Source organism: Odocoileus virginianus, chromosome 30 (genome assembly GCF_023699985.2).
Source record: "Odocoileus virginianus isolate 20LAN1187 ecotype Illinois chromosome 30, Ovbor_1.2, whole genome shotgun sequence".
Classification (NCBI taxonomy): domain Eukaryota; kingdom Metazoa; phylum Chordata; class Mammalia; order Artiodactyla; family Cervidae; genus Odocoileus; species Odocoileus virginianus.
Genome location: NC_069703.1, coordinates 38,974,230 through 38,990,401, shown reverse-complemented (window position 1 = coordinate 38,990,401; position 16,172 = coordinate 38,974,230). Strand labels below are relative to the sequence as shown.

Here is a 16,172-nt window from a genome sequence, read left to right as displayed (position 1 = left end):
ACCTATGGAAAAAGCTACTGTATGATTCCAGTTTTATTACATTCTGGAAAAGGCATGAAAGGAATGAACTACAGATACATGCAACAACATCTATGAATTTAACAGCTTTATGCTAAGCGGAAATATCAGACGAAGGCTACATATTGTATAATTCTGATTATAAAAGGTAAGCAGGGGACTTTTGGCAGTGAAGGAAATACTCTACATCTTGATTGTGGTAGGTAGTTACACAATTTTATATGTTTGTCAAACAGCACTATTACATACTTTACAAGGTAATTTTACTGTATATAAAATTTATTCTCTTTGTTTTATATATCTTAATTTTTAACAGAGAAATATAAAGAAGGAACTAAAATGTCAATAACCCTTCAATCCAGATAAAATCTTTTTCTGTGTTAAAAAACAAAATACATTTGCAAACCATACAGGAATATACAAAATGTTAACTGAAAACCATCCATCCTTCCTATCCTCTCCCCCCCCTTTTTTTTTTGCCACGCTGTGCAGTCTGGGGGATCTTAGTGCCCTGATCAGGGATTGAACCCCAGCCCACAGTAGTGAAAGCTCTGAGGCTTAACCACTGACGCTGGGGAATTCCCACTATCCCTCCCTTTTAAATTTCATCCTTATAATCATTGCCTATGTTGTGTCCAAGACACACGGATAAAGTGCTCAGTATGCAGAAATAAATTCAGATGGAAAATCACCTATGCATTTAGTCTACCTATTACACTTTCTATAATTTTCTAGGGAGTAAGCAGCAGCCAGAAGTGATGAAAAGTGGTGAGAGGATATGGGAGATGGTCCAGAAAGTCAGCATCACTACTTTTCAGCTGGCATTACTACAGAGATGGCTTATCTTTTTCTACTGACAGAAAAAATAGGGCATCTGTGTTATTAACATCCACAGTGCTCCACTACAAACTGGGGTTCTATATACTCTATTTCCCTTAAGATCGTCAATTCTATTTCATGCTGAAAATTTAAAACCACTATAAGAAATACAGATAAATACTATTGAGCAGTAGGATAGAACAGTAAAAAGATCTTGCCCTCCATAAGTTTATACTCTTATCAGGAAATAATATGACAGAAGAGATTTAATTTTATAATAATGCTATATTAAATTTCTACTGAACACCACAGGAGGAAAAAAATAGAACTAACATCATTTTTGGCATTGTTTAATTCCAGAGGCATTTACCTCCTACACCTTAAGAATCTCAAAACTAATTAAGTTTGTATTTTGTCCTTCATTCTCAAAGAGAAGGGAGGAAAGGACTGTGTTAGCACATTTTGAGCTTCAAGTGCTAACAACATGATAATATCACAAAAAATTTTCCCATGAACTTAAGTGAAATGCATTAGTCTTGAGCATGGCTCCTCAACAAATGTCCTTGAAAGGTTAGGAAAAACCCCCTTTAAAACATAGTAATAATTTACAAATTCAGATTTAGAATAGGAATAACTGACTTTAAGTTTGTTTAGGATATGGCTTCTGTTTTCTGCTTCAACAAACTGATTCTCATATTTCCTATATGATACAAATTCTAATCTAAAGGAACTATTACCTTGTAAATCTGTTCAATCTGTTAGCTGAATACCATGCATATGAGTTAAAGCTTTTGCAGCTAGCTTTAAACTCAGGCTTTACACCAACAATCTTTCTCATTAAATAATTATTTCATCAAACACAACCAAAAACTTTTTTCAATGAACTGTGCTTACTTCTGTGGAAGGGAGGGTATACAGAAACCTAATGAAGTTAGTAGAAAATTTAAAACATTTTGAGAAGTCAATTTAGCATACACAGATCCTCTCCTCCTCCTGGGTCTGCTATTAGAAGAATGACTGCTAACCCATAAATATCTGTGAAGAGAGGAAGAAAGAAAGCAGAAGCAGGAATAAGCCATTTTTAAAAAGCAGTGGGGTAAAGAAGCATCACAGTAGCTTAAACTATACACATATCTTCCCTGGACCAGCACTTCCCCCAGCACTTACGTACAGTGTAGCCCTTACTTTTTAAAAAAAAAAAAAACACTAGTAGCTTAAACCAATATAAGCTGACAGTTAATACTTTCACTGTATTCTACCACAGGTCCCTTTGAAAGAAAAGGGAATAAAGTAAGGAGATTGAGGATAAAAGCTGTTTGATTCCTTTATCAACTTCCCCATTCCATGATCCTAAATGTTTGTCCCATATGAATCCTGGCAGAACTCTGGAGACTTGTTTTCTGGAAGGGATAAAACTAAACGGTCTCTGGACTGGGGGACTCAAAAGGTGGTTGATGATGGGAACAGAGCATGGAAAACTGAGGGCAATTGAGTGAACATAATGAATACTGATTACAGCAACCCTCCCAGTCACCCCTCACCATACAGTGCTGAGAAGACTCCACCTCCTGAATCCTTTTACTGATAAAAAGAGATATTCCTCAATAACCAACTGAGCTAGATAGCTCACTTGGTAAAGAATCTGCCTGCAATGCCGGAGATACCGCTTGGATTCCTGGGTAGGGAAGATCCCCTGGAGAAGGGAAAGGCTACCCACTCCAGTAGTCCATGGGGTTGCAAAAAGTTGGACACGACTGAGTGACTTTCATTTTCATTTTCACTTTCCTCAACAATAGGGACATGAAGCTCACCCTACAGTAAGGCCCAAGGACGACCAGCCTATGCACTTAAAGCTAATTTAAAGCTCACTCACCACTCTTAATCACAAGCATACAGCTAATTATTACTAGACTTCAGAAGAAAACTCCTACATGAGATCAAAACAAAGGAAAGGAACTTTGGAGGAAAGAGCCTAGGCAGGGCAAAGTAAATCTGTTGAAAACAATATGAAAACATAAAAGAATATTATGATAGAAATATTCAGAGCATAAAAGAAACCTCCTAGAAATTAAAAACATAATAATATAAAAGAAAAATTTAATAGAATATAAAGATGAAGAAATCTTTCAAGAGCTAGAGAAAAAAAAGACATGAAAATTAGAGAACTATTTCATGAGGTCCATCACTGAGAAGTTATTGGCAATCAAGAAAGAGGAAGACATGGGATTGAGGGGAAAAAAGAATCAACAGAGGAGAGAAACAGAGTTCCCAGGTGAATAAGGATACCCCAGAATGACAGCTGTGTACCACACACAGGGACACATGTCCATAATGGAACAGTGTGACCCAAGAGACATACTGAAAGCTGTCATACCAAGATCTCTGCTGCCATTTATTCTCTTTTTTTAAGGAAGATAATGCTCAGGTGAGCTGGTCTTGATTAAATGCTGGTGAATTTCTTCTCAAAATACTGAGCTTCCTGATGAGATCAGAAGGCTCATTTCACCCTATAGAAGTGTTCTTTAACCTATTCCTAAAAGCTGCAGGTCGGAGAAGGAAATGGCAACCCACTCCAGTATTCTTGCTTGGAGAATCCCAGGGACAGAGGAGCCTGGTGGGCTGCTGTCTATGGGGTCGCACAGAATCGAACACGACTGAAGCAACTTAGCAGCAGCAGCACCAAAAGCGGCAGGCAGGTCATGATCAACTTAGGAAAGACCACAGAGTTGCTCACTCCCCCTGACCATTCTTGTGCCAAGTGTCCAAGACTGAAGCCCTGCCCAAAGCAATTTCCAGGACTAAGTCTTGACTCTGTCCATGACTTCCACAGAAGGGACTCAGTGAAAATTAGGAATCTGAAGCAAGTGTGGTCCACTGATGCCTGGGGGGTCCCCCAAGATCCTTTTAGGACTCAAGAGGTACAACAATCTTCTTATTAATACTAAAGAATTAGTTGCATTTTTCACTGTGCTGACACTTGTACTGAGGATACAAAAGCAAGCAAAACTGCTGGTACCTTCACACAAATCAAGGCAGTGGCATCAAACTGTAGTAGGACGCATAATCTTCACCACTGTATAATTATAGTTAAAAATAATGAAAATTTAAGAAATAAAATCCTCGATAATTTATAAAAACTATTATTAGTTTTAATAAATCTCAAGTCTATATGTCTTTTTACTGCTTTGCATGATGAAGTGATAAATACAATGGTCACCTTCACAAAAGGCACTTGTGTAATTGAGTTGCAAGCCTAACTAGCTATTTTTTTCATGAAATACCATTTTTATTGAAAAGATTGAATGAAAAACTATGTTGTTCAAGCTTAGATGTTGCACAGATATTTTCTTAAAAATGAATGGAATCTGTTACTCTAAGTAAAACTGACAGTACTTGTTGCCTGCGAGATACATCAAGCTTTCAAGAGAAAATTTGAATTTTGGAAAACGTACCTACCAGAGTGAGCTGGCCAGCTTCCCAACACCTAAAGACTTTGCACTGAGACCAGTGGGGGTATTAACAAATGTAATTTTAAAATATAACAAACTGTGTAAACATCTGTCCATGTAAGAAATGTCCTAAAGGCCTTAGATCTGTCCCACTAAATCTCTCACTTTAATTTTCAGAATACAACAAATTCTTTTTCAGTGTATCTACATAACTGTCAGTTAATCTAACTGTAACAAAATTCTCAACCATCTTTTAAAGGCTCCATCTTCTTAGAAACAAACACATTTTGCATTCAGAATTCTTATTCTTTATCAATGGCACTGAGTAGACGGTAGCCAGTAAACCAAATTCTTATCATATGTACATTTTGTGAGCACTTAAAAAAACCCTATAAACTATTATATAAAAATAAGCTCAAGGATATACTGTACAATGCAGGGAATATAACCGAATTAAAATTAAAAAATAAAAAAATAGAAGGGGAAAAAATCCTCTCACTAGCACAGAAGACAAACCTTTTCTCGTATTAGTGATCAAAAGCACATATTAATTTATATTTCAACTGACTACTAGCCATCTATAACTTTCATAGCAACTTTCCCCTTTGGAATTCTCTAGTAAATTTAAGTTATTGTTGTTTAGTCACTAAGCCATGTCTGACTCTTTTGTGACCTCCAAGGATTATAGGCTCCTCTCTCCATGGGATTTCCCAGGCAAGAATACTGGAGTGGATTGCCATTTCCTTCACCAGGGGATCTTCCTGACCCAGGGATCGAACCTGTGTCCCCTGCACTGGCAGGCGGAGTCTTTATCGCTAAGACACCAAGGGAGCCCAAATTTAAGTTACATTTAATTTTAAGTTGAATTTAATTAGTTTAATAGTAAGTTTAATTGATTAAAGTCCATTTACGATATGCTTAAATTTTGGTGAGGTAAAGAGGTCACTCAAAGGGAAAAAAAAATTTCCTATAAAAGCCTTTGGAACTGTCATATGTTACATTAGTTTATCATATGGACATGTTCTTTAGGATTTGTCACCAGGCAACTATTAATATATCAACTCAATTTACCCCATTGTTCATAAAAAACGCCCCAGAAGCTACAAATTTATGAATAAAGTACTGACTGCCCTCTAGTGTTCAAACTAAGAATTTCACTGATGAGCTACATGTAATGTACACCTCAGAGTGAAAAAAAGGCAAAGTCCTCAAGAAGCCATTTAGGGTCATTAAAATCAGAGGAGAAATTCTGATCTGACAAGGTTTAAAACAGCAGAAAGATTGCAGTGGTTTTTGTCATACATTGAAATGAATTAGCCATGGATTTACATGTATTCCCCATCCCGGTCCCCCCTCCCACCCCCCTCTCCACCCCATCCCTCTGGGTCTTCCCAGTGCACCAGGCCTGAGCACTTGTCTCGTGCATCCAACCTGGGCTGGTGATCTGTTTCACCCTAGATATACATGTTTCGATGCTGTTCTCTTGAAACTTCCTGCCCTCGCCTTCTCCCACAGAGTCCACAAGTCTGTTCTATACATCTGAGTCTCTTTTTTCTTTTTTTGCATATAAGGTTATCGTTACCATCTTTCTAAATTCCATATATATGTGTTAGTATACTGTAATGGTCTTTATCTTTCTGGCTTACTTCGCTCTGTATAATGGGTTCCAGTTTCACCCATCTCATTAGAACTGATTCAAATGAATTCTTTTTGATGGCTGAGTAATATTCCATGGTGTATATGTACCACAGCTTCCTCATCCATTCGTCTGCTGATGGGCATCTAGGTTGCTTCCATGTCCTGGCTATTATAAACAGTAACAGCAGTCTTTTCAAAGAAAGACAACAGCTATTAACCTGAGCGGTCTGATTACTTAATTGTACCAGGAGCCCAAAGAACCTAAGCTCCCCTGGTTAAAGCGTCTGCCTCCAATGCGGGAGACCTGGGTTCAATCCCTGGGTTGGGAAGATCCCTTGGAGAAGGAAATGGTAACCCGCTCCAGTATTCTTGCCTGGAGAATCCCATGGACGGAGGAGCCTACAGTCCACGGGGTCGCAAAGAGTCGGACACAACAGTAAAGTTTTGCCTCACTGTGCGTGAACAGAATAGAAACTTGGAACACTACCTCTACTACTTCAAGTTATGGGCTTCCCAGGTGGTGCGAGTGGTAAAGAATCCACCTGCCAATGCAGGAGATGTAAGAGATGCAGGTTCAATCCCTGGGTTGGGAAGATTCCCTGGAGGAGGGCATGGCATCCCATTCTGGTATTCCTGCCTGGAGAATTCCCATGGCAGGGGAGCCTGCTGGGTTCCAGTCCATGGGTCGAAACGAGTCGGACACAACTGAGTAACTGAACACGCACTTCAAAAGTTACACTGCCATAAAACGAAATTCAGATTTTCCCGTTTGGTGAAGAATCACAAAATGTTCAAATCAAAACCTGCCTCTAGCAGGCTGAGGCTAATCAAGGAAAACTGTCTCTGGTTGCTTTTTTTTTTTTGCTGGTGCGTATTTTTATTTATTTTTTATTATTTATCTTTGGGTGTACTGGCTCTTAGTCGCAGCTCTCGGGCTCTTGGTTGCGGTGTGCAGGCTCCTCTCCAGCTGTGGCCTGTGGGCTCCAGAGCGCGAGGACTCAGTAGTTGCAGTGTGCAGGCTTAGCTGTAAGCTTCCAGGCACGTGGGATCTTAGTTCCCCAAGGACCAGGGATCAAATCCAAGTCCCCTGCATTGGAAGCCAGATTCTAAACCACTGGACCACCAGTGGTGCATATTTTAAGTGGAAAGTACTTCCCAACTAGTCTTCCCAGTATACAGTTTGGGTTTGTTTTTTTTTCTTTTTTGGCTGTTATACTTTTAATGGAGGGAGGTATAATATTCATCAGTGTGCAAGAATGTTTTACATACTCATTAATGTAAATTTAGGGATACACAATGTGTTAAACCCAAAAAACTGTATCCGCACTCTGTAACTACTGAGCCCGTGTGCCATAGCCAAGATCCCACTTGCTCACAGCGACTAAGACCCAATGCAGGCAAACAAACAAACAAAACTACAAAGTTGCCTGCAACCTAAGACAATGGAAAGGCTCCTTTTAAAGCTTTTACCCATCATCTTTACTTTTAAAGTTCTCAGTGGTATCTGGGAGAACTAAAAAATAAGAAGTCTCACTTCAGCTATGCCTCAAGAAGTCTAATGAAGCTGTATGGCAATGACACTGGAACTATGACGTTTCCGCCAAAGGGCTTTCTAGATGACCACATCACAAACTTTTAAAAGTACTTCCAGTAACACGTAGGCAAGTTGAGTGGCTTAATATTTAAAAGCCTGGAAAACAGCTAAGGTGTCTCACCCTAGAGATTATAAAGTATGGTAGTAATACCACTTCTCTTCTACAGAGACACTTTTTAAAGCATGGCGGTAAACTTAAGGATACTAAAGAGACATCAATAGTTTTCATAAAGCTTCAATAAACACGCCAAGGCACAAATGTTCAAAATGGTCCACTAATTATCCTAGACAGTACCTCTCTGTTTTCAATAGGAAAACAGAGTTGAGTACACAGTGACTGACTTTTTAGTCAAAAAGGTAAATATAAAACCTTTCTGTATCTAGATTTATACTCTCTTAGGTGGTGCTAATGGTAAAGAACCCACCTTGCAATGCAGGAAACTTAAAAGACATGGGTTCGATTCCTGGGTGGGGAAGATCCCCTGCAGGAGGGCATGGCAACCCACTCAGGATTCTTGCCTAGAGAATCCTATGGACAGAGGGACCTGGTGGGCTACAGCCCACAGAGTTGCAAAGAGTTGGATAAGACTGAAGTGACTTGGCTAGTCACTAGTAGCTAGTTACAGAATTTAAAACTTATTTTAACTTGTCAAATGGTTCTTTGCTTTATTTGAAGTAACTAACATTCTAGGGCACCTGGATCTCAAAGTGTGAGTGCTCATAGCAATGTCAGAATTATTTTTTATAATACAAAAATGTTATATGTCTTTTCACTCTCATTAGCTCCAAACTGTACAGTCAGTTCTCCAAAGTCTGCTGGGTATGTAACAACAAAATAGATTAAATGCAGGAAGCCAATACATGAATTCAGCTGTCTTCTATTAAACTAGACACTAAAAGAGATCTGCAAAAATATAAAACAATGCCACTCTTCTTGTTAATCTTTTTTATTTGGGAAGCTATTTTTCATTAAATTTTTTTATTTATGTAACATATGAATGGTTTATTAATGTTATTTGTAAATGAATTAATATTCTAAAAATGTTTCTATTTTAATTTTTAATATAGTAAATATCAATAGATATATGTCATACAAACAAAGCTCTTTGGGACCCTCAATTATACCTAAGAGTATAAAGGGATGCTGAGGTCAAAAAGTTTGAGAACTGATAAAAGAGTTTAGCACAATAAACATGAAAAAAAAATCAATTTACTCTCAAAGCTTTAATGGAGCCAAGGATAAAACACAAATGTCATTTACTAAGAAAAATGCAGGTGATACTTACCAAATGGATCTTCCATGCCACTATTAACCAGTTTAGGAAGGTGACAAATAGTTTCTAAAGAGAGAAAAGGGCAAATGATATACTTAACAACATAAAATCCATCCTTTTGTATTACTTAAAAAATAAACCCAATTAAGTAACATTGATTATAGTTTAAACTGGGATTTAGTTTAAGGGAGTTGAGATACATACATATAATATAAAAATATCATAAAACATTCAAGGTTAATTTTCACTTAAAAATATACATCATCCTCAGTTTCCTCAAATAAGTTCCTTTTCCAATCTCCATCCTGAATATTACCAGAGTGTAAGGGAAAAGGCAAGTCAAGAAAAAAATTTTTAGGAAGGGGGTCAAGGAGAAAAAGGGAGTGGTGAGGAGGGGGAGACGGAAGAAGAGAGGAGGAATAGAGAGCATCGGGAAAAGGCCAAGTTTCTTTTTAAAAATTATTTATTTATTTAATTTTTGGCTGCTTGATGGGCTTCTCTTTAGTTGCAGCGCGCAGGCTTCTCACTGCGGTGGCGTCTCTTGAAGCAGAGCACAGGCTCTAGTGTGGGCTCAGTAGCTGGGGCACTCAGCAGCCTCTCGGCATGTGGAATCCTCCCGGACCAGGGATCAAACCCACGGCTCCTGCACTTGCAGGCAGACTCTCAACCACTCCACAACCAGGGAAGTCCAAAAGTTAAGCGTTTATGCAAAAAACAAACAAACAAACAAACCCCACAAAACTCACATAAATATCTGGCAAAGAATATGAGGATATCATAGAATGAAGGAATTGGTTTTGCCTGAAGAAAGTAGAAAGTAGTTTAGTAAGTTAAGAATGCTCAAACGTGAAAATAAAACAAAAAAAGTTTTGAAAAAAGTCTAAGTATAGATATTGAACATCCCTCACACTTAATCAAAACAGGGACCAAATCTGCTCAATCTTGCTTTTTATCTCTTTCATAGCTTTGATCCCAAGAGTACTTATTAGTTAACAATTTGAACACTAAACTCCAATTTACAGTCTGCTTTTAAGTAAATACAACTAACAGTTGGGGCCAGCAGTGATCTGAGAAAATTAGGAGTGTGATAGGGTTTTGCAGTTGAATCACTCACAGACTAGCTGGCCCTGAGGACCCACTCAGTGGTAGGTGTAACGGAAATAATCACTTGCACAAGGTGCTGGTCCAGTTAAACTTTCACTGTTGGTGAAGAGTGATGATCTATCTGTGGATAGAACGCTCTAGTTGATTGGATTTATGAGGCACCTGAAGAGTAAGGGGGAAATAATAATTATAATGATAATGTAATTGAATTGCCAACAAAGGTCTGTCTAGTCAAAGCTACGGTTTTTCCAACAGTCATGTACAGATTTGAGAGTTGGACCATAAAGAAAGCTGAACACTGAAGAATTGATGCTTCTGAACTGTGGTGCTGGAGAAGACTCTTGAGAGTCCCTTGGAATGCAAGGAGATTAAACCAGTCAATCCTAAAGGAAATCAATCCCGAATATTCACTGGAAGGACTGATGCTGAAGCTCCAATACTTCAGCCGCCTGATGCAAAGAACTGACTCATTGGAAAAGACCCTGATCCTGGGAAAGACTGAAAGCAGGAGAAGGGGATGACAGATGAGGTGGTTGGATGGCATCACCAACTTGATAGACATGAGCTTAAGCTGGGGAGTTGGTGATAGACAGGGAAGCCTGGTGTGCTGCAGGACATGGGGTCGCAAAGAGTGGGACATGACTTAGCGACTAACTGCACTGAACTAAATTGAATGGCTATTGCTAAACTCTAGTGATGCTCCAGAAAAAGACAAGAAAAAGCTAAGAGTGATTAACAGTCAACTCAAAGTCAAATATGGGGAATTCCCTGGTGGTCTAGCTCAGCCGATAAAGAATTTGCCCGCAATGCGGGAGACCTGGGTTCAATCCCTGGGTTGGGAAGATCCCTGGAGAAAAGAATGACCAACCATTCCAGTGTTCTGGCCTGAGAATTCCACGGACAGAGGAGCCTGACAGGTCCGTGGGGTCGCAAAGAGTCGGACACGACTGAGCAACTTTCACTTCCCAGCACGGACTTGGTTCAATTCCTGGTTGGGGAGCTAAACTCCCGTAAGTCCTGTGGTGTTGCCTAAATAAATAAATAATTGAGTAAAAAGAAAGAAAGAAAAGAAAATATGAAGGCCACAGGACCTTTTACAAAGAAGCTCTTTAATTTGCAAAGAAGCTCTTTTCTGTGGCGGCAGGAGGAGAGAAGAAGCTAGAAACCAGACCCAGGAGTTAATCAACAGGGTAGCCCAGCACCAAAGAAGGTTAACCTTCGGCCAAGGGAGGTACGCCATGCCAACGTCAGGGTCCTGACTGGAAAAGAATGAGACTCTGACAGAGATGCAGACAACTGAGTTGATGCCCCTCCAAAATTCTGAATGTGAAAGTACCCCCTGAAAGGATGAAAGGGGCCTATCACCCCTGTATGATCTGGCGCTCTCCCCTCACCTGAAGATATGAAGAGGTCTTCTCACCCTGCCCAGTAAACAGTGTCTCCTCAGGACCTGCCACCTCCATGCCTCCCAGGTGGGAGGCCTTTAACTTGTAGTAAGTCATAACGTAACCCAGTCCAGACGTGCTGTGCCTGATAAGGTCTGAAAGGAACTAGAACCCGAGGGTGATGCAAGACTTAGCCAGCATGTACCCAACAGTGGCCAGGTGAGAGTGAATGTGAATTCTGAGGGGCCTTGAACACGAGAACCAGAACACAAGGTTCCTGATCACTCTCCAAAGACAGAGGATATAACACCCTGGCAAAAACCTCAGAATATGGTATGACTTACCACTAGGATGGCTCCTAAAAGCTGGAAAAGTCATGGCCCATGATAAATAGCGATGCCAAAACTGCACAGGCAGACAGGGGAGGAAGGGATCAAAAGGCTCACGCAGTGAAGCTGGCTTGCTGAAATGGTCAGAAAATCCACCCATTATGTTACTTGAAGTTTTCAAAGCTGTTCTCCATAAGAGTTTGTTAAAAAAAACTAATGCCACAGATAGTAATGGTGATGACAGGATCCTAAAACAAAGGAGACCAGGCCATGGTACTTAATGTTTGAAGCCAGATGGACACGATTACTATAAAGATCAGCAGAGTCAGGGTGGCAGTCAAAGGGATCTGACTCAGAGATTTATGGAGATAGTTAGTAAAGCCTGATGTCACTAGAAGCAAAATAGACTAGCAGCTAAAAAGAACACTTCTCTATCTGTCACATCAAAAGAAATCAGGGATGGAAGATCAGGATGCTGAGGGCATTCACCTCAATTAAAAAAAAAAAATCAGAATCCATGCCCAACTGCCGAACCTGAGTCAGTTTCAGATTCTGACCCCTATGACTGAAGGAGGCCAGGTACTCAAAAGAAGAGACCTTGTAACATCAAAGCAAGTATAACAATTCCCTGGGTAGCGTTAGCCACTCAGTCGTATCCGACTCTGTGGCCCCACAGACTGCAGCCCGCCAGGCTCCTCTGCCCGTAGGGTTCTGCAGGCAAGAATAACTGGAGTGGGTTACCACTCCCTTCTCCAACGGCCTAAGAGACTCATATGCTGTAGGTCTCATGGACTCCACCCAGAAGGCTCCTGCACTTGAAGTTTAACGCTCTGCAGTCACTACTGGCTTCCCTGATCGCTCAGTGGAAAAGAATCCGCCTGCAATGCGGGAGATGCTGGTTCGATTCCTGGGTCGGGAAGGTCCCCTGGAGAAGGGACAGGCTACCCACTCCAGTATTCTTGGGCTTCCCTTGTGGCTCAGCTAGTAAAGAATCCACCCGCAATGCAGGAGACCTCGGCTCGATTTTTGGGTTGGGAAGATCTTCTGGAGAAGGAAAAGGCTACCCACTCCAGTATTGTAGCCTGGAGAATTCCATAGACTGTATAAGCCATGGGGTTGCAAAGAGTCAGACATGACTGACAGACCTTTGCATCTTCCCTGTAGCTCAGATGGTAAAGAATCCGCCTGCAATGCAAGAGACCGGGGTTTGATCCCTGGGTTGGGAAGATCCTTTGGAGAAGGGAATGGGAATTCACTCCGGTATTCTTGCCTGGAGAATCTCATGAACAGAGCAGCCTGCTGGGCTATAGTCTGTGGGGTCACAAAGAGTCAGACACAACTGAGCGACTAACACACTTTGTCACTGTCTTAAAATCCTTAGTAATTTTATCTATGAATTTTGGTTCCATAGTGAAATCTGATAGGGAAAATGAAGTATGTGCTTGAAGCCTCAGTTCACACACAGTCCACCTCTTCCTGTCTTTCCAGGAGGGGTCTCTTGGCCCTTCCCTCTGGCCCCACCTGGCCATCCTTTCCCTGTTCAGGTTAGCAGCGCTATGGCACTTCTGATGGGCAGTTTCTCTTGACCATTCTCAATCTAGGAGGACTGAGCACACAAATAATGTTGTCACCTCTGTCTATGGTGGTTTACTCAGGCAACTGTAAACTGCATAAACAGGAATGCTAACTTTCTAAGGGAAGGTTGACATCTGGAGTCTGGAAGTATCATCATGGACTTACAAGGACCAGGAAATAAATGATTCAGCTCACAACGGGCCCGCTGGGTGTGTGGACCTCTTGATGGGCATTTCCCTGGACCCCAAATGTATACTGAAATAGACACAGTTGGAAATTAGTTAGTCCTTGGCCTAGGGGGTAAGAGTTATTACACTGGGAAAGGCCATGTGGAAGAAAGCCTCTAAAAGTGGGTGCCCTGTCCCGCTTTCCAAGATAACACATAAAAAAGAAGACAATATTGTATTCTGGAGGCAAGGGAGGGGAGATGACAGAAATTAGTGCTACACTCCTACAGGATGCAGGATTTACCATGTGGGTTCTGCAGGAACCAGACACATCCTGCAGGAAGGTAGGAGATTATCACAAAATCTAATAGTGGCCACAACTGCAGCAGCCATGCCAGATGCATGGTATCATTGCTAAAGCTGATTAACATAGCCACAGGAGCATAGTAAGCAAACATGGAAGGATTAACTCTTTTTCTCTTACTCCTCCCAGAAAAGTAGGATCAAAAACAATTCACATGGAATGGATTACACCATACTTTTACAGGACTATGTCAATTTTGCCACCATTTCATATAGTTCAGTCCTATGATAATATGGACTTCCTGAAAAATATCACACTGACCTACTATATTAATAGTGGTGGTAGTTTAGTTGCTAATTTGTGCCCAACTCTTGCAACCCCATGGACTACAGCCCATCAGGCTCCTCTGTCCATGGGATTTCCCAGACAAAAATACTGGAGTGGGTTGCTGTTTCCTTTTCCACGGATCTTCCTAACCGAGTGGTCAAACCTATGTCTCCTGCATTGGCAGGTGGATTCTTTACCTGCTGAGTCAATCAGCCCGGAAAGAGCTCTCAATGCATGAGAAGCTCTGTCCAGGCTGGGTGAGGTGGGGGCAGGGAAAGCTGCAGGCCCAGCCCTGCCTTCAGAATCCAGTTGTTCTGCAGGAGAGTTTATTAATCAGCAGATACAGAACACCTGATGATGTGAGACCAAGTTGACCATTCATCCAGAATCATCCACCATGACCTAGATTCTACGAGACATACCAAGTCATAAGGTTGGTTGGGTCCAGCAATAATGCAGCCTTTAGGTGAAGGTGATACATCTAGTATCAAGCACAAGTAGGCCCAGAAGTCATGAGCGTGAGCAGACAGCTCAGACCCTCACATCACCTACCACTGCTGCAAAGTGCCTCTGCCTTGGCATGCACCTTTGGCCACTGGGGGGTCCTCATAGGCAGCTGACAAAGGAAAAGGTCTCACCTCCTTCACAGATGGCTGTAGCAGAGTCTGAGTCAAAGCTGGACAGTGGCTGCACTACAGTCTCATCAGGAGGTGGCACTGAAAGGCAGTGCCCAACGGGCAGAGCTCTAGACAGCAGCTTTGCCAACAAAGGCCCGTCTAGTCAAGGCTATGGTTTTTCCAGTGGTCATGTATGGATGTGGGAGTTGGACTGTGAAGAAAGCTGAGTGCTGAAGAATTGATGCTTTTGAACTGTGGTGTTGGAGGAGACTCTTGAGAGTCCCTTGGACAGCAAGGAGATCCAACCAGTCCATCCTAAAGGAGATCAGTCCTGGGTGTTCACTGGAAGGACTGATGTTGAAGCTAAAGCTCCAATGCTTTGGCCACCTAATATGAAGAGCTGAATCATTTGAAAAGACCTTGATGCTGGGAAAGACAGGGCAGGAGGAGAAGGGGACGACAAAAGATGAGATGGTTGGATGGCATCACTGACTCGATGGACATGAGTTTGAGTAAACTCCAGGAGTTGGTGATGCACAGGGAGGCCTGGAGTGCTGCAGTCCACGAGGTCGCAAAGAGTTAGATGGACACTACTGAGCAACTGAACTGATACTGACTGATACTGATTAGACAACAGCTATAGACAGACTGTCTACTCTATGTAGGCAAAGAATTGGTTTGAGTTAGAATGTATGTGGATTCACAGGTAAATGTCCTGACATGCTGGGCACAGAGCATAAAAGGAGAACAATTAGAAAATTAGGGGAAAGAGGTCTTAGGGTAAAGGCATGTGGGAGGATACAAGAACAGACACATATGAAGATCTTTCTATCACATGTTAACAGTCATCAGAGAATATCTACTTTGAAAGAGGCACAAAAACAACCAATGACTCAATCCGTTTACATCAGCCATCTTTTTTCATGGCCTCCCCTGTGCTGGAAAACTGAGCACCTTCAAGAAGGCAGTCATGCGGCAGATACACTCTATGCACAAACAGGATGAACTCCTACTTACCAAGGATGCCCTAGCTACTGATGACAGCAAAAACCCCAGTGGTCAGCAACAGAGACAAACATGAATCTTCCAATAAGACATCTTTTAAGGAAACAAACCAGCCTCTGGAGGGCAAACTGACTGTATTTGGCCCCTTCTACTCTGGAAGAAACAGGGCTATTTTCTGGGTGTACATTTGCCTTTCCTCCAGTGAACAGTACCAGAAATGTTTAATGTACCAGTAAGCATCATCCCAAGGCTTCCCAGGTGGCTCAGTGGTAAAGAAGCCACCTGCCAGGACAGGAGATGTGGGTTTGATCCCTGGCTGGGGAAAATCCCGAGAAGTAGGAAACGGCAACTCGCTCCAGTATTCCTGCCTGGGAAATCCTAAGGACAGAGGAGCCTGGCAGGCTAGAGTCCATGGGGCTGTAAAGAGTCAGACACAAATGAATGACTGCGCAAAGAAGCATCAGCTCACATAATACCGTTTCATGACAAGGGGCCCACTCTGCAGTAGAGTTAAGTGCAAGAAGGGATGGGATCTACTGGTTTATCACATACAACATCTAGAAGCTG

General features: G+C 41.6%; 1 protein-coding gene across 9 annotated transcripts in view; it reads right to left on the bottom strand.

Annotated features, from left to right (window-relative positions):
- The window catches only part of PHACTR4 (phosphatase and actin regulator 4), a 101,104-nt gene that overhangs the window by 67,339 nt on the left and 17,593 nt on the right, over positions 1 to 16,172 (bottom strand). For 8 of the 9 annotated variants that reach the window (XM_020909096.2, XM_070459018.1, XM_020909094.2 and 5 more), the window contains one exon: positions 8,805 to 8,858. The exons of the other annotated variant lie outside the window; for it this stretch is intronic. Coding sequence is in view for 6 of the 8 variants with exons in the window: in XM_070459018.1 (XP_070315119.1) it covers positions 8,805 to 8,820 (16 nt within the window). In the remaining 2 variants the exon portion in view is untranslated. The remainder of the gene's footprint in view (positions 1 to 8,804; positions 8,859 to 16,172) is intronic. 9 annotated transcript variants of the gene reach the window in all.